Source organism: Brachionichthys hirsutus, chromosome 13 (assembly GCF_040956055.1).
Source record: "Brachionichthys hirsutus isolate HB-005 chromosome 13, CSIRO-AGI_Bhir_v1, whole genome shotgun sequence".
NCBI lineage: Eukaryota > Metazoa > Chordata > Actinopteri > Lophiiformes > Brachionichthyidae > Brachionichthys > Brachionichthys hirsutus.
Genome location: NC_090909.1, coordinates 13,138,714 through 13,156,944, shown reverse-complemented (window position 1 = coordinate 13,156,944; position 18,231 = coordinate 13,138,714). Strand labels below are relative to the sequence as shown.

The following is an 18,231-nucleotide window of genomic DNA, read 5'->3' as shown; positions in this document are numbered from 1 at the left end:
CAGTGGCGTCTTGTACCCCCCTGTCAGCTCTGTAAGCAAACTGAAGGGGGTGCAGCAGGTCCTCAGTTTTAGATGAAAGCTCTGCTTTCACCAGTTTCTCAAACTGCTTCATGACCGTAGACGTTAGCGCCACCGGCCGGAGGTTACTGAGTGTGGTCGGTTTGCTGGTTTTGGCAACAGGCACCACCACAGAGCGCTTCCATGAAGACGGCACCTTCTGCTGGGACAGGGACATGTTAAAAATGTAAGTAAAAATAGGGCCGAGCTGCTCAGCACAAGTTTTTAACAGTCGACCACTGATGTGGTCCGGGCCAGGACTTTTTTTCTGCTTACATTTTCTGAAACACTGGATGACGTCGTTTTCACCAAAGAAAGGGTTCTGAGGAGGAGCAGAAATGAGACATTCTTTTAACTCTCTATGTTTATCGATAAAATCAGAGACGTCAAATCTTACGAAGAAGTAAGAGCCAGCTCAGAGTCGGAGTTATACCCGTTCAGCCGAACCGCTTCAGGACGGTGCGGTACACAGGGATCAGATGGATGCAGTTATGGTCGGAGGAACCCGGGGGGGGGGGGAGGGGGATGGACTTTTATGCATCCTTGATGTTGCTATAACAGAGGTCGATGGTTTTGTTGTGCCTGGTGGGGCATGTGACGTACTGGTGGAAGTCTCTCAGCGTGATCTTCAGGGTCCAGTGGTTCATGTCACCGAGGATGATGTGAGGAGCGTCTGGCGAGATCGTTTGCAGCCTCTGTGTGACCCGGTGTATTTGCTCACAGGCGTTTCTCTCGAGAGCAGTTCGATGTCCGCAGTGCAGAGTCTCTCCCGGACAGTGACGGATTTACACCAGCGCTGGTTAATATATAGACACACTCCACCCCCAGATGACTTGCCTGTTCTAGCAGGGTCTCTGTCCAGCCGTATAGGAGCCCCGAATCCGTCCGTCGCCAGGTCTCCGTCCGAGTCCCTTTCAGACAGCCAGGTCTCAGTGAAGGCTAGCATGCAGGCATCCCGGAAATGGTGACTGAAACGGGCTTGAGCGTGGAGTTCGTCGGTTTTATTCCGCAGGGACTGGACGTTGGAGAGGATGATAGATGGTAGCGGGATCCGAGAAAGTGGCTGGTTTCTGAGGACGCACACGAGCGCCGCTTCTCCTTCCTCGTTTCCTGATTCTCCGAGCTCGGCTGCCGGGGGGGTCCTTGGGAAATCAGTCCCTGTAATCCGGTCAACTGTATCTGTTTGAGATCAGCTGGACGGTCATGGGTGTTCCACTGTAGAAGAAGCTCCCTTCCATATTGGAGTCGGGAGGGAACATCGGGAGCCGCGTGTGCGAGGGTCCAGGCGAGGTGCAACACAAGCCACACAGGAATTTTGGCACAATTTGACTGTACTTGACTGTACTTGTACTGTAATACATGCTACTGTTTGACTGTACTTGTCCTCTAACATTCTATCTAATGGCAGGCGAGGTTGAACCTGACACAATGACAGAGCGGCTGAAGGGCCGATAGAGCAGACAAATGATGACAGGAAGCATAAATCATGATCAGCGATCAGAATGAAACATTTTGTTTCGTCTCGTTCTGGACTTGATGCCAATCAATGACAGTTATAGGACGACGTTGTATAAACTGATTGGCTGCTCTGAAGAGGGCCGTGATGGCGTTTTGAAGCGTGTTCTGTGATTGGCTGTAGGGTACATCGAGGAGGCGTGCATCATCCCCTGTCCATCTGACTGCAAACTGAGCGAGTGGTCTAACTGGTCACGCTGCAGCAAGTCATGCGGCAGTGGGGTCAAAGTTCGCTCTAAATGGCTCCGGGAGAAGCCCTACAATGGGGGGCGCCCGTGCCCGAAGCTGGACCACGTCAACCAGGTATACCACGTGATGTGCTCACCGATAGATTCATGTCTTTGGAAAGAAGCTGCTTTTATTTCCCGAATGACACATTATCTGTCTGTTTCCACCCCCAGGCTCAGGTAAATGCACCGTTTTACACCTTCAGGAAGGGAAGTGAGGGAAAGGGAAAGTCCTGCACATGATAATCTCATGAAGGTTCTGTTTCTCACAAATCTTTCTTCATGTCGATAAATGTTTGTACTGAAAACTGCAATACCAGACCTTGAGTACATAAAGCGTTTTCCTGTCAAACGGGTGTGGCGTTACTTTGTGCCAGGTGTATGAGGTGGTGCCCTGCCTCAGTGACTGTGGGCAGTACATCTGGCTGGCAGAGCCCTGGAGTGTGTGGAAGGTCAGCAATGTGCAACTGAAGGATAACTGTGGCCAAGGTGTGCAGACCAGGAAGGTCAGGTAAGATGGAACAAATCAGGAATTCACCGATTGGCATTGATGGGGAGGACAGGGTGAAGTGGAGAAGGTTGGGTTGCTGTTGCGACCCCTCAGGGGACAAGAAGACAGTCCAGCAGTAGTCATGGACTTTTGGCCGTGCGGACACTCAAGCTTTCCTGAACCCCTTTGTTCCAGATGCATGCTGAACACGATAGACGGACCGGCTGATCACGTGGAGGATTATCTGTGTGATCCAGAGGACATGCCCCTGGGGGCCCGCAGCAGCCTCCTGCCCTGCCCGGAGGACTGCGTGTTATCGGACTGGGGAGCCTGGAGCCCATGTCCACTGGTAGGACTGACTGTGCTGCTTTTCTTTAGATGGTAAAAAGGTGCAATAAATTGATGGGATATTCAGACATTTATGATCGGAGGTTGTTGCCTTGCTGTTCTCACATTGCAGTCTGAGTTACATCTGCATGCAGGATGCCCTCAAACAGCTGGAATGAGTCTGTGTTGTGTGCGCGTCCTGATAGCAGCTGGAGGTTGAATCTTCAACCAGCTCAGGCCACAGCACATGCTGTCGTGAATGATGCACTGTGTTAGAGCGATGCATCCTCAGTCAGCGGTCCGTGCCTGACGCTCCAACCTCATTCTAATGCTCCAACCTCATTATGACGCTCCAGCCTCATTCAGACATTACAACCTCATTCTAATGCTCCCACCTCATTCTGATGCTCCAACCTCATTCTAATGCTCCAACCTCATTATGACGCTCCAGCCTCATTCTAATGCTCCAGCCTCATTCTAACGCTCATTCTGGTGCCCCAACCTCAGTCTGATGCTCCCACCTCATTCTGATGCTCCAACCTCATTCTGATGCCCCAACCTCATTCTGACGCTCCAACCTCATTATGACGCTCCAGCCTCATTCTAACATTCCTACCTCATTCAGACATTACAACCTCATTCTGAAGCCCCAACCTCATTCTAACGCTCATTCTAGCGCCCCAACCTCATTCTGATGGTCCAGCCTCATTCTAATGCTCATTCTAATGCTCCAACCTCATTCTGACGCTCCAGCCTCATTCTAACGCTCATTCTGATGCTCCAACCTCATTCTGATGCCCCAACCTCATTCTAACGCTCATTCTGGTGCCCCAACCTCATTCTAATGCTCATTCTGATGCTCCAACCTCATTCTGATGCCCCAACCTTATTCTGATGCTCCAACCTCATTATGACGCTCCAGCCTCGTTCTAACATTCCTACCTCATTCAGACATTACAACCTCATTCTGATGCCCCAACCTCATTATGACACTCCAACCTCATTCTGATGCCCCAACCTCATTCTGACGCTCCAACCTCATTATGACGCTCCAGCCTCATTCTAACATTCCTACCTCATTCAGACATTACAACCTCATTCTGAAGCCCCAACCTCATTCTAACGCTCATTCTAGCACCCCAACCTCATTCTGATGCCCCAACCTCATTCTGATGGTCCAGCCTCATTCTAATGCTCATTCTAATGCTCCAACCTCATTCTGACGCTCCAGCCTCATTCTAACGCTCATTCTGATGCTCCAACCTCATTCTGATGCCCCAACTTCATTCTAACTCTCATTCTGGTGCCCCAACCTCATTCTAACGCTCATTCTGATGCTCCAACCTCATTATGACGCTCCAGCCTCGTTCTAACATTCCTACCTCATTCAGACATTACAACCTCATTCTGATGCCCCAACCTCATTCTGACGCTCCAGCCTCATTCTAACGCTCATTCTAGCGCCCCAACCTCATTCTGATGCTCCAACCTCATTCTGACATTACAACCTCATTATGATGCCCCAACCTCATTATGATGCTCCCACATCATTCTGATGGCATGTGTTGAGTAGTTTTCTACTAGCTGTGTTAGCAACAATCGGTCTACACAAATGAAACATGACAGAAGCAAATGAAAAGCTTCAGTGTGTGGCACCGATCCAGCATCGAGGCCACACAAGGGCTAATTCCTCTCATTTGTCGTCATGGAGGAGAAATAGCCAACTTAGCTTGTACCCCGTACTGGAGGTACCTGTCATCACTCTGATGTGAGACACAACACGTGCATCCTGTGATCAAAGCTTGTCCAGCATCAGGGAGGGCCCCCGCCGACCGGGGGCGAACGCTCGAGCCACAGGTAGCCCAGAGTTAGAGAAGTGGCACACCAAAAGACAGATCCCGGCACAAGCTCTCCCACCAGTCAATATGTACACAATAAGAATGACTTAAATATGTTGCTCTACTAAATGACCATGAAACAAAAGCTTCATCCAAAAAGTAATTTTCATTGGGGGATCATAGTTCTGAAACCCTGATCCAATGAGACGTCTCTTTAACTCTCTGTAATAAGACAAGAAGGTCTTATTCAACTATTATTATTATTATTATGATTAAACCAAGCAGCAGCCAATGAAAGTGAAGCTTGTCTTCATTTGTTACAAGACAACGAGCCGGATCAGGATTCCGTTGGTGTTCGACTGAGGGGCCGATGCAATGCTTGAGCAAGTTACAGACAATGAACACTTGTATTTGTTTGTCACGTGCTCATCGCGATTCTTCCTTCTGCTCTTCAGCCATGTAACGGGAACCATTCTCGGGGGAGGACTGCTCGTACACTGCGCCAGCCCGGGCAGGACAAGTCATGTCCTCCCAATAAAGAGACAGAGCCCTGCAAGCATAACAGCAACTGCTTCCACTACTCGTACAACATCACCGGTGAGGCTGCTGCCGGGGAAGCATCATCGGATAATCGGGCTGATCTGACGTTTGCTGATGACACATCTCTCTCCAGACTGGAGCACCTGTCAGCTCAGTGACCGGGCAGCGTGTGGAAGCGGCATCAGAACGCGCATGCTCGACTGTGTGCGCAGCGATAGTAAATCCGTCGACCTCAGGTTCTGCAGGGAGGTTTGTCTTGTGGACTTTCCAGGTCAAGCATTTTTTTTTTGTACTGTAAAAAGTTCTAATGAAGTTAAACCGTGTTTTCCTCGGTCAGCTGGGTCTGGAGAGGACGTGGCCGATGAATTCGTCCTGTGTTGTGGAGTGCCCTGTCAACTGTCAGCTGTCGGACTGGTCGCCGTGGACGGGATGCACCCGCAGCTGTGGGCTGGGAGGTATGGCTACAGACGTGTGTTCAGGGACGATGAAGCTGAGGCACGCACTTCATCACTATCAGAGTTACAAACCCGACAGAGGAGCGTATTCACCATTTGACGGGCAGCAGTTTGTTTTCTTTCTTCGTGTCCCGCGAGGGACACCTTGGCAGGTGTCTCAGCTTCACCTTAACGACCCTCCCTCTCTGCCAGCTGCTCCAGGGAGTGGCCAAATGGGTCAGGCAGGGAGGGAACGGGCCATAACAGGGGTTGCCACAGCAACCCAACCTTCTCCACTTCAACCTGCCCTTTGCATCGTCCTCCCTCACTACGTCCATGTCTCTTCTCCTGGGTTGTCCTCTAGTCCTGCCCTTTGCATCGTCCTCCTTCACTACGTCCATGTCTCTTCTCCTGGGTCGTCCTCTAGTTCTGTCCTTTGCATCGTCCTTCTACCGATATAGTCCCTGTCTCTCCTCTGGACATGTCCAAACCATCAAAGTCTGGTCTCTGACCTTGTCTCCAAAACGTCTAACCTTCACTGTCCCTCTTATTGTCTCATTCCTAATCCTGTCCAACCTGGACACTACCAAGGAGAACCTCAGCATTTTCATCTCCTCCACTTCTAGCTCCGCCTCCTGTCTTTTCCTCAGAGACACTGTCTCTAAGCCGTCCATCATGTCTGTCCTCACCACTGTCTCTGAGCCGTCCATCATGGCTGTCCTCACCACTGGAGGAGCTGCTCTGTGTTCCTGAGCCAGGAATAGTACACACATGATTTCTGTGTTTGCTTATTTGTTGTGCTGCAATGCAATACACACTTTGAGGAGAAGCTATGATGGGATGCATTTAGTGTTTGGTTTGGTGGAACCCTGGGTAGAACCCTGGTTCCTTTGAGACACATCCTTGTCCTTAAGTCTTTGATGAATGGCCCCAACACGGCATCATAAATGAAGCTAACGACTAAAACTAATGACGTTTTGCTAAATAATTCCCCGACTTTTAAAACAAGATAGATTTATTCTCCGACACATTTAATCATCGAGTCCAACAAAAGTAGGTGGAATGATGGATCAGGAAAAGTCTCGAGTCGAAACGCGAGCGGGAGATGAAGTCATCCCAACTCCTAAACGCACACAGCATGCACAGAATGTGTGGAACAGGAAGTACATAAATACCTGAATGACTGTAGTAAAAGAACGAAGCTGCTGGAGCTCCGCTGTGAACTGCAGGTTGCTGTAAAAGGTGTGTAACCCCCAGCATCACTGAAAAGCTCCGCCCACTGAGGTTGAAGGCGGCCCTCGCCCCGCCGGGCCTGCTCCTCCTCAGGCCGCTGCCTTTTTGTTCCTTGCGTCATAAACTGGAACTTATTGTTAGAATTGCATTCCCATGACATCAGTTTTATTTGTGAAGGCTTTGGAAGGCTCCTCCAGGGTCGACGCCCCCATCGCTTCCGTCTTGTTTCCCGGGTTCGTGCCGTCAGCCTGACACGACGGCCGTTAGATGGAGTCAGAGAAGACCTTGCCTTCCTCAGTCTGCATCCATCAGTCAAACAGCAGCTTTTACTTGGGAGGAGCTGCAGCTCCTTAGATCAAAGGCCCAGAGGTCACCTTGACCCGCGAGAGGAGCACCTCCTCTCCCTCAGCTTAGCGACGCTCACACCTGTTAGCATTCCAGTCAATGTCCCGGTAAAGAAATGAATGTTTTTATCTGCTCCTCTGCAGGAACGCTGTGGAGGAGGCGGGCCGTGATGCAGGCCCCCCAGGGGGACGGGAGGCCGTGTCCACCCCAGATGGAGCAGTGGAAGCCCTGCCTGGTGAAGCCCTGCTACAGGTGGAGATACAGCACCTGGTCCGAGTGCAGGTCTGAGGTCAGTCAGCCTCCAGTCCACCTGTCTGTCAAACAAGTCCATCGGTTCCAGACGGTGGCGGATACTGGGTGGAGTTTACCTGCTGAAACATCCGTCCCAGTGTCCACTGAGCGGTTCTGTCTGTGAGAGGAAGGTGTCAGCTTAACGTCTTCCTCCTCCTCTTCCTCCTCCTGTAAAAGGAGGACTGAACAGATTTGCTGCTGACGTATCTTTCTGAAGCTGAGACCTGCTTCTTGGCTTCTCATCACATTTAAAACATTTGTTACATTATAAACAAACACCTTTGTCCATCTGGTGACCTTCACCAGTGTGTTGTGACCTTGACACTGGACAGAAGTGAATGACACACTGTCAAGCTCATAAAACTCTGGCCAAGAACGTTTCAAAAGTCTCAGATGCAGAAGCACCGTCTTTCAGCTTCGTCTTTCTGCACCGTCTTTCAGCTTCGTCTTTCAGCTTCGTCTTTCTGCACCGTCTTTCAGCTTCGTCTTTCAGCTTCGTCTTTCTGCACCGTCTTTCTGCACCGTCTTTCAGCTTTGTCTTTCAGCTTTGTCTTTCAGCTTTGTCTTTCAGCTTTGTCTTTCAGCTTTGTCTTTCAGCTTTGTCTTTCAGCTTTGTCTTTCAGCTTTGTCTTTCAGCTTTGTCTTTCAGCTTTGTCTTTCAGCTTTGTCTTTCAGCTTTGTCTTTCAGCTTTGTCTTTCAGCTTTGTCTTTCAGCTTTGTCTTTCAGCTTTGTCTTTCAGCTTTGTCTTTCAGCTTTGTCTTTCAGCTTTGTCTTTCAGCTTTGTCTTTCAGCTTTGTCTTTCAGCTTTGTCTTTCAGCTTCGTCTTTCAGCTTCGTCTTTCAGCTTCGTCTTTCTGCACCGTTTTTCAGCTTCGTCTTTCTGCACCGTCTTTCTGCACCGTCTTTCAGCTTCGTCTTTCAGCTTCGTCTTTCTGCACCGTCTTTCAGCTTCGTCTTTCTGCACCGTCTTTCTGCACCGTCTTTCAGCTTCGTCTTTCAGCTTCGTCTTTCTGCACAGTCTTTCAGCTTCGTCTTTCTGCACCGTCTTTCTGCACCGTCTTTCTGCACCGTCTTTCAGCTTCGTCTTTCAGCTTCGTCTTTCAGCTTCGTCTTTCAGCTTCGTCTTTCTGCACCGTCTTTCAGCTTTGTCTTTCAGCTTTGTCTTTCAGCTTCGTCTTTCAGCTTCGTCTTTCTGCACCGTCCTTCAACTTCGTCTTTCTGCACCGTCTTTCTGCACCGTCTTTCAGCTTCGTCTTTCTGCACCGTCTTTCAGCTTCGTCTTTCAGCTTCGTCTTTCTGCACCGTCTTTCAGCTTCGTCTTTCTGCACCGTCTTTCTGCACCGTCTTTCAGCTTTGTCTTTCAGCTTTGTCTTTCAGCTTCGTCTTCAGCTTCGTCTTTCAGCTTTGTCTTCAGCTTCTCACTCGGTAAATGTTCATCGTATTCACTTTTCATGTCTTATCTTTGCCTTGGAGCTCACAGTTCAAAGGGTTCAGTGTCCCATAATGTCCATTAACAATGGGAGGTCAAGTGTCCACTCAGTGTCCTCCAGCTGAAAGGTGTCTTTGCCTTTGGATTACATTATCTAGTGGATGCACCAATAAACGAAGCAAACTGTGTCCCCTGCTGAAGCATCATCTTTCTGTGTGCTGCAGCAGGTCACCATGGATGCTGTTAATGATCCTCACAGGGGGGGTCAACATGGTCCCGGACAGAGACCAATTTAGTTGTCCTCAGTTGGACCTCTGAGATTGGAGATGATATCGGTTCCATATTTCTCATCTCAAAGCACAAATGTTTTTAACAATCATTACTTCCCTGAAAACCTCCCCCTCGGGAACATGCCCCCCCATCAGAGCATACCTTCCCTCCCCATCGGACATGCCTTCCCCCCAACTTTTACGGAGACTCCGTTCGACTCAGCCTTCGACTCCGATTCAATCAAAGAACAAGATTTTTGGGCAGAATGTCTGCTTTTGTCTCCGGACTCTTGCTGGAGCCTCGTTCAGCCCCTCTTTGACTATGCTAGCACCTCCTGGTATTCAAACATCAAAGTGTCCCTGAAAACCAGGCTCCAAACCTCCCAAAACAAACTGATTTGGCTACTCCTCAATCTGGGGCCCATGACCCACCTGGATTGAGGGGACTGAGGGCAGAGCTGCATTGACTATTTTAAATGCCAATCCCATTTTGAGTTGTTTAACCCTGTCTTCTACCCTGAGCCATTTTAGGCTAGCAAAATGTCCAGGAAGAAGGTGTTCTTTCTTCCTTCCTGGCATTTAAAATAGTCAATGCAGCTCTGCCCTCAGTCCCCTCAATCCAGGCCCTCATCCAGTCTGGAAGCGCTGAACTGTGGGAATTGGGGAAAAACCAGGTTGGAATACCGTCTATTTTGGATTTTATCCCTCCCGAGCTCCAGCGAACATCGGAGCCCCCCACTATCCCACCGCTGTGGCCGAGGAGGCGAAGAAGATACCGTAAACAAAAGCGGGGTAAGCGGGGCGGCGTGCGGGCTAGGCTACGTGCTAACCCACACAGACCGGCGCTACCCAGCATCTTCCTCGCCAACACCAGGTCGCTCGTCAACAAGATGGACGAAATACGGCTGAGGATCGTCTCAAAGCGGACCGATAGCTGCGTGGCGATCTTCACCGAGACCTGGCTGGACGCCAACATCCCCGACGCAGCGGTGGAGCTAGCGGGCCGCTCGCTGCTCCGCGCCGACCGGACTGCAGCTTCAGGCAAGGCCAAAGGCGGAGGTTTGGCGCTGTACGTTCACAACTTGTGGTGTTCTGCTACGAACGTGATCGGAACATTCTGCTCCCCCGACCTGGAATATCTTGCAGTGAAATGCAGACCGTTTAAACCGGCTAGAGAACTCAGCTCCGCTGTGATCATAGCGGCCTACATACCACCGCGTGCTAATGCTAAGCTAGCGCTGGAGGAGCTGTACTGCCTGGTTAGCAGCCAGATGGACGCTAATCCAGAGGCCGCTGTGATTGTAGCTGGAGACTTTAACCACTGTTACGGACTGGTGCGAGAGGACCCCAAGAAACAGAGGACGGAGACAGTACAAACGTGACTATAAGCTTTACTGGAATGTTCATCAGTTGAGTCACTATCCCGGAGCTGCGCACGGGTTACCGGGTGGCTGGAGCCCAACGAAAATATCTGGTTAAACAAAAAGACACAGCCAAAAGAACAAAGCAAATAAGCAAGCTCAAAATACAAACTCTAACAAAGGCAGATCCCAGGGATGAGGAGCGGCAGAAAGACGTTCTGTAAGCAGGGACACGATCCATGAAAAATAGTCCGACTAGGAGCAGCGGGCGGAGCAGGGCTTATGAAGGCCGGTCGTAATCAGCCTCAGGTGTGTCTGGGCTGAGAGGCAGCAACCAGGTGTGAGTCGTAGGCCAATCAGCCAGTGCAGCCACATGACCCTCACAGTACCCCCCCCTCAACGGACGCCACCCGGCGGCCGACCAGGCTTGTCCGGGAAGTCCCGATAAAAGTCAACCAACAGGTCGGGGTCCAGAATCAAGGACGGGGCAACCCACGAACGCTCCTCAGGCCCATACCCCTCCCAGTCCACGAGGTACTGGAAACCCCGACCCCGCCGGCGAACGTCCAGCAACCGCCGGACAGTATAAGCCGGATGGCCGTCGACAAGACGCGGGAGCGGAGGGGGGTCGGCCGGAGGGCACAGATCGCTGGAGGCAACCGGCTTCAGCAAGGAGACGTGGAAGACAGGATGCACCTTCAGCGCGGGCGGCAGCTTGAGGCGGACGGCGCTGGGGTTGATGATGCGCTCCACCTCGTAGGGGCCGATGTAGCGCGGGGCCAGCTTCCTGCTGACCGCCTGCAGCGGGAGATCCTTGGAGGAGAGCCAGACCTTCTGGCCCGGTTGGTACGGGGGAGCTGGAGCACGACGACGATCCGCCAACTGCCGATTCCGGGCCGCGGTGCGGGTCAGGGCCTCCCTGGTGTCCCGCCAGGCCTGGCGGGCCCGCTGCAAGTGGTCCTGGACAGAAGGAACTGCCACCTCACCCTCCTGGGCCGGGAACAGGGGTGGTTGGAACCCCAACGACGCCTCAAACGGCGACACCCCCGTAGCAGAGCTCACCAGCGAATTGTGAGCGTACTCCACCCAGGGCAGCTGGGCGGCCCAGGACGAAGGTCGCTGGTAACAGACGCAACGGAGAGCCGCCTCAAGGTCCTGGTTCGCCCTCTCCGTCTGGCCATTGGACTGGGGATGGTACCCTGACGTCAGGCTGACCGCAGCACCCAGCTCACGGCAGAACGCCTTCCAGACCTGGGAGATGAACTGGGGGCCCCGGTCCGACACAATGTCCAGGGGGATACCGTGGAGCCGGAATACATGCTGTGTGATGAGTTGTGCGGTTTCCAAGGCAGACGGGAGCTTGGGCAGAGGAACGAAGTGGACTGCCTTGGAGAACCGGTCCACAACAGTCAACACGACAGTGTTACCACCGGAAGGGGGAAGGCCGGTGATGAAATCCAGGGCTATGTGGGACCAGGGGCGTCCGGGTATGGGCAGCGGTCGGAGAAGTCCAGACGGCAACCGATGCGAAGCCTTGCTGCGGGCACAAACCGTGCATGCGGAGACGAAGGCCCGGGTGTCGGCGGCGATGGATGGCCACCAAAAGCTCCGGCGCAGCAGCGCCAGCGTGCGGTTGACTCCAGGATGGCAGGCTACCCTGGAGGCATGCCCCCACTGTAGCACCTCCGGACGAGCTGCTGGTGGGACGAACATCCGATCGGGGGGGCAATCGCCTGGCACCGGTCGATCACCCTGGGCCTCCTGGACGGTCCACTCCACCTCCCAGCGCGCGGCGCCCACGACACAAGATGGGGGAACGATGGCTTCCACCACCCCCTCCTCCATCATGGGGGCGAATTGCCGGGAAAGCGCATCCGGCTTGGTGTTCCTGGAACCAGGGCGGTAGGTGAGCGTGTACTGGAACCGTCCCAGGAACAACGCCCACCGAGCCTGGCGGGAGTTGTGGCGGCGCGCCGAGCGGAGGTAGGACAGGTTCTTGTGGTCCGTCCACACCACAAAAGGTTGTACTGCGCCCTCCAACCAATGCCTCCATTCTTGGAGCGCCAGAACCACAGCCAGCAGCTCCCGGTTGCCCACATCATAGTTCCGTTCTGCAGGCGATAGGCGTCGGGAGAAAAACGCACAGGGATGCACCTTGGAATCCTTCGGGTTCCGTTGCGAGAGCACGGCCCCCACCCCAGTGTCGGAAGCATCCACCTCCACGATAAACTGAAGGGCCGGGTCAGGGTGAATAAGTACGGGGGCCGACGTGAACAGGGCCTTCAAACGGCTAAACGCGGCGGCGGCGGCAGTGGACCACTCAAACGGTGTCTTAGGGGATGTGAGCCGAGTCAAGGGGGAGGCGACCTTGCTGTAGTCCCTGATGAAACGGCGGTAGAAATTGGCGAAACCGAGGAACCGTTGCAACTGCTTGCGGGAATCAGGGACTGGCCACTCTGCCACAGCTCGGACCTTAGCCGGATCCGCCTTGATCTGTCCCTGTTCTACCACAAAACCCAAAAACCGTACGGAGGTGGTGTGGAACTCACACTTCTCGGCCTTGATAAATAGCTTATTTTCTAGCAGCCGTTGGATGACCAACTTCACCTGCTGGACGTGTTCGTCCAGGTTGCGGGAGAAGATCAGAATGTCGTCGAGGTACACAAAAACAAACCGATTTAGCATATCCCTCAGCACGTCGTTCACTAAGGCTTGAAAAACCGCCGGTGCGTTGGTGAGCCCGAACGGCATAACCAAATACTCGAAGTGACCGAGAGGTGTGTTAAACGCCGTCTTCCACTCGTCCCCCTCGCGGACACGGACGAGGTGGTAAGCATTTCGGAGGTCGAGCTTAGTGAAAATGGTGGCCTGACTAAGTGACCCGAACGCCGAATCTATGAGAGGAAGGGGGTATTTGTTGCGCACGGTGATAGAGTTGAGGCCACGGTAATCGATACAGGGGCGCAAGCTCTTGTCCTTCTTCTCGACAAAGAAAAACCCCGCCCCGACCGGAGAGGAGGACGGACGGATGATGCCTGCCGCCACGGAGTCGGTTATGTACGTCTCCATGGCCTCCCTCTCTGGCTTGGAGATATTAAACAGCCTCTGCGAAGGGAGAGGTGAGCCAGGGAGCAGATCTATAGCACAATCATAGGGTCGGTGAGGCGGTAGTTCCAGAGCGCGGGTCTTGCTAAAAGCCTCACGGAGGACATGATACACCGTCGGAACATTGGATAAGTCGGCCGGTGGCGGAGTGGACGGAGGGGTGTGACCGGAGTGAGGGATAGCTGACCGGAGACAGTTAGAGTGGCAATAAACGCTCCAATTGGCTACCGACCCGGTGGACCAGTCTATGTGGGGATTGTGCATCTGTAACCAGGGGAGTCCGAGCACCAACGGAGCAGAGGGTGACGAGAAAACATAAAAAGAAAGGACCTCAGCGTGGTTTCCTGACAACTGGAGGGTGACAGGGGCCGTGCGGTGTGTGACCTTGGATAGGCGCTTCCCATCCAACGCCAAGACGTCCATGGAACTAGCAAGCGTCACCAGCGGGATGCCGGCTTGGGTACAGAGTTCAGAGTCCACAAAGTTATCGTCTGATCCGCTGTCGATCAGAACGTGCACCGGAACAGAATCTTGCAGAAAACGGATCGTACCTCGAATTGTAACCCCACTGACTGTGTGGAGGGAGGACGCTGCCTGGTTCAGAAGGGCCCGTCCCCCGGCTGGCGGAGTGGCGCTTCTGGGCCGTATGGGGCAGGAGGCGAGGTAGTGACCCTGTTCACCACAGTAGAGGCACAGGTGCTGCTGAAGGCGACGCTGACGCTCCACCCTGGAGAGGCTGGTTCTCCCCAGCTGCATTGGCTCCTCACCAGCACCGGGAGAAGGGGTGGCAGCAGCCGGTTCCGGGGGGACGAAGGCACCCAAGTCGGGCCTCCGTAATGGCCGGGGGCCCATGGATCCACGGACTCCCCGGGTCTCAGCGCGCTCACGGCGTCTCTCTCTGAGGCGGTCGTCCAGACGGATAGCGAGCGCCACTAGTTCCTCCAGTGACCTGGCCTCGTCCCGTGCCGCCAACTCGTCTCTGACATCGTCGTTTAGGCACCTTAAAAAAACTGACTGGAGTGCAGTTTGTTCCCACCCGCTCTCCGCCGCCGTGATACGGAAGTCTACCGAAAAATGGGCGACGGTGGCGGAGCCCTGTCGAAGGGAAAGGAGGCGGCTGCCGGCTTCCCTGCTGCAGACGCGGTGGTCGAATACCTTCCGCATCTCTGCCACGAATAGCGGGTACGAGTCCAGGAAGGCCGCCCCGCTGGAATGGGCGGCGAGCGCCCAGGCGGCGGCCCGGTCAGAGAGGAGACTTATCAGGAACGCGATCTTGGCGCTCTGGGTGCTGTACGTTGCCGGCTGGTGATCAAAAATCAAGGAACACTGCAGCAGGAACTGCGCGCACTTCCCCGGTTCCCCGGCGTATCTCTCCGGCGTGGGGATATGCGGCTCACGGGAGAAGGTGGGTGGAGGGATCCCCGCTGCGGCCCCGGCAATGCGTTCAACTCGCCCGTCCATTTGTGCTACGGCGGAGCTGAGCTGGTCCAGGGCGTCAGCGAGACCCCTGAGGGAGGCATCGTGCTGCCCGACTAGGAGGCCCTGGCGAGAAAGGGCTTGACGTACCCGTTCCGTCTCTGCGGGGTCCATGTTACTGTGGTCGGACTATTACCGTTACGGACTGGTGCGAGAGGACCCCAAGAAACAGAGGACGGAGACAGTACAAACGTGACTATAAGCTTTACTGGAATGTTCATCAGTTGAGTCACTATCCCGGAGCTGCGCACGGGTTACCGGGTGGCTGGAGCCCAACGAAAATATCTGGTTAAACAAAAAGACACAGCCAAAAGAACAAAGCAAATAAGCAAGCTCAAAATACAAACTCTAACAAAGGCAGATCCCAGGGATGAGGAGCGGCAGAAAGACGTTCTGTAAGCAGGGACACGATCCATGAAAAATAGTCCGACTAGGAGCAGCGGCCGGAGCAGGGCTTATGAAGGCCGGTCGTAATCAGCCTCAGGTGTGTCTGGGCTGAGAGGCAGCAACCAGGTGTGAGTCGTAGGCCAATCAGCCAGTGCAGCCACATGACCCTCACAAACCACGTGGAACTAAAAGCTGTGCTCCCCAAATTCCACAAATTCATCACCTTCCCCACCAGAGAACACAACATTCTGGATCAGGTCTACTGCAACATCCCGGGGGCCTACAAGGCTGTAGCAGCCCCCCACCTGGGTATGTCTGACCACATCTCAGTGAACCTGATCCCTGCTTATAAACCACTGATCTGCAGGACTAAACCCACCACCAGGACCGTGCAGGTCTGGACTGAGGAGGCTTCCTCAGCCCTGCAGGACTGTTTTGAGCACACGGACTGGGAGGTATTCAAAGAGGATGCAGATTTTGAGGAGTACACGTCATCTGTGCTTTCCTATGTTCACTTCTGCACTGATGCTGTCCTTCCCACAAAGACGATCACGGTTTTCCCGAACCAGAAACCGTGGGTGGACAGCACGGTGCGGCTTCTGCTCAGAGCCCGGGATGCAGCCTACAGAGCAGGAGACCGACTGGCCTATGGCAGGGCACGAAGTGAGCTAAAAAGAGGCATCAAGCAGGCAAAGCACAGATACAAGCAGCGCTTGAGGAGCACTTTGAGAACAATAACCCACGTGACATGTGGAAAGGCATCAGGGCTGTGACGGACTACAAACGCAGGGAGCAGCACGCCAGCCACGACTCCACCCTGCCTGACACCCTGAACAGATTCTTCTCACGCTTCGACTCTCCGAGCAGCAGAAGGTCTGTGGATCTGCCCCAGCCTGAGGTGCAGCATCAGCCGCTCGTCCTGCAGCTGCACCAGGTCTCCTCAGCCTGAGGAGGATCAACATCAACAAGGCTGCGGGACCAGGTGGCGTGTCAGGCCGGACACTGAAGACGTGTGCTGACCAACTGGCCGGGGTTCTCCTGGACATCTTCAACCTGTCCCTGCAGCTGTCCACCGTCCCTGCCTGCCTTAAGTCCTCCATCATTGTGCCGGTACCCAATAAATCATCCGTCTCCTGCCTCAACGATTACCGCCCTGTTGCTCTGACTCCGGTGGTGATGAAGTGCTTCGAGAGGATCCTCCTTAAACACATCAAGGACGCCGTCCCTGCTGGCTTGGACAGCCTGCAGTTCACCTACAGGGGGAACCGCTCCACGGAGGACGCCGTCTCGCTGACACTGCACTCGGCCCTGACTCACCTGGAGCAGCCTAACACCTACGTCGGGATGCTGTTTGTGGACTTCAGTTCAGCTTTTAACACCGTCCCACCGGACATGCTGGCTCTGAAGCTCCACAGCCTGGGACTGTCTCCACCGCTCTGCTCCTGGGTCAGGGACTTCCTCAGCAACCGGCCCCAGGTGGTGAGGATAGGAGACACCACATCCTCCCCTCTGATCCTGAACACTGGGACCCCCCAGGGTTGCGTTCTCAGCCCTGCTCCCTTCACCCTCTTCACCCACGACTGCTCTGCATCCACTCCACAAACATGGTTGTGAAGTTTGCTGACGACACCACTGTGGTGGGTCACATCTCCAACAACGATGAGACCCACTACAGAGAGGAGGTCCAGAACCTGATGCTGTGGTGCTCGAGGAACAGCCTTGTTCTGAACACCAGCAAGACCAAGGAGGTCATAGTGGACTACAGGAGGTCCAGGAAGACTGAACACGCCCCCCTGTGCATACGAGGGGAAGCAGTGGAGCGTGTAGAGAACATTAAATTCCTGGGCATCCACATCTCCTCTGACCTCTCCTGGACACTCAACACCAGACACCTGGTGAAGAAGGCCCAGCAACGGCTCTTCTTCCTCAGGAAGCTGAAGCGGGCTGGACTCTCCTCTGTGCTGCTTGAAGACTTCTACCGGGCCACGATAGAGAGCATCCTGTGTCTCAGTGCGACCGTGTGGGACGGCAGCTGCACGGCGCAGGACAGGAAGGACCTATCCCGGGTGGTGAGGACAGCTCAGGGGATTGTGGGTCACCGTCTGCCTGATCTGGACTCTGTTTACACCTCCAGAGTCCAGAGGAGGGCCAGACGCATCGCCACAGACCCCACCCACCCGGGCCACGGACTGTTTGTCCCGCCCACAGACCCCACCCACCCGGGCCACAGACTGTTTGTCCCGCCCACAGACCCCACCCACCCGGGCCACAAACTGTTTGTCCCGCCCCCATCAGGGAAGCGGTTCAGGACAAGAAGAAGCAGCACAGCGAGGCTCAGGAACAGCTTCTTCCCCCGAGCTGTGAAAGCAGTCGTTCCCTCGTAGCGATCTGGGACACTTTATGCCGGCCCTGCTGCTATTTTGCACTACTGCCTGTGATTCTCACTCTCTCTGTGTGTATATATATTGTTTCTTAAGAGAGAGAGTTTAGTTTATGTTATGATGTGTGCCTTAAGCCGTGGGCCTTCTCACGATTTTATTATGTTCGCATAATGACAACAAAGTATCTTGAATCTTGAATCTCAATCCCTGCATACCTGAATAAACACATCCACAGATTTAGTGACACCCACAGCCACAACACTAGAGGGAGCTCAAACAACAACCTGATTACCCCCTCCTATAGGACAAACATGGGTAAATCATCTTTTTACAATACTGCCCCCCCCCCCCCCTTTTCTTTTTGTCCACCTACGTTGTACATATTATGTGTCTTTTTAATTTATTGTTTGTTTTGCATCTGTGGTGTAATTTATTGTTATTTTATTGTTATTTTGCATCAATTGAGTAATTTAATATTAGTTGTATTTGTATTGTTAAATGTCGATGATTTATGTACGAAGGACTT

At 53.6% G+C, this 18,231-nt stretch overlaps 1 protein-coding gene across 1 annotated transcript in view; it reads left to right on the top strand.

Annotated features, from left to right (window-relative positions):
• Window positions 1-18,231, top strand: part of thsd7aa (thrombospondin, type I, domain containing 7Aa) — a 139,649-nt gene that overhangs the window by 97,432 nt on the left and 23,986 nt on the right. The window contains exons 14-21 of the mRNA XM_068746976.1: window positions 1,697-1,875; window positions 1,974-1,979; window positions 2,177-2,310; window positions 2,485-2,638; window positions 4,910-5,051; window positions 5,128-5,243; window positions 5,332-5,449; window positions 7,150-7,295. Coding sequence (XP_068603077.1) covers window positions 1,697-1,875; window positions 1,974-1,979; window positions 2,177-2,310; window positions 2,485-2,638; window positions 4,910-5,051; window positions 5,128-5,243; window positions 5,332-5,449; window positions 7,150-7,295 — 995 coding nt within the window. The remainder of the gene's footprint in view (window positions 1-1,696; window positions 1,876-1,973; window positions 1,980-2,176; window positions 2,311-2,484; window positions 2,639-4,909; window positions 5,052-5,127; window positions 5,244-5,331; window positions 5,450-7,149; window positions 7,296-18,231) is intronic.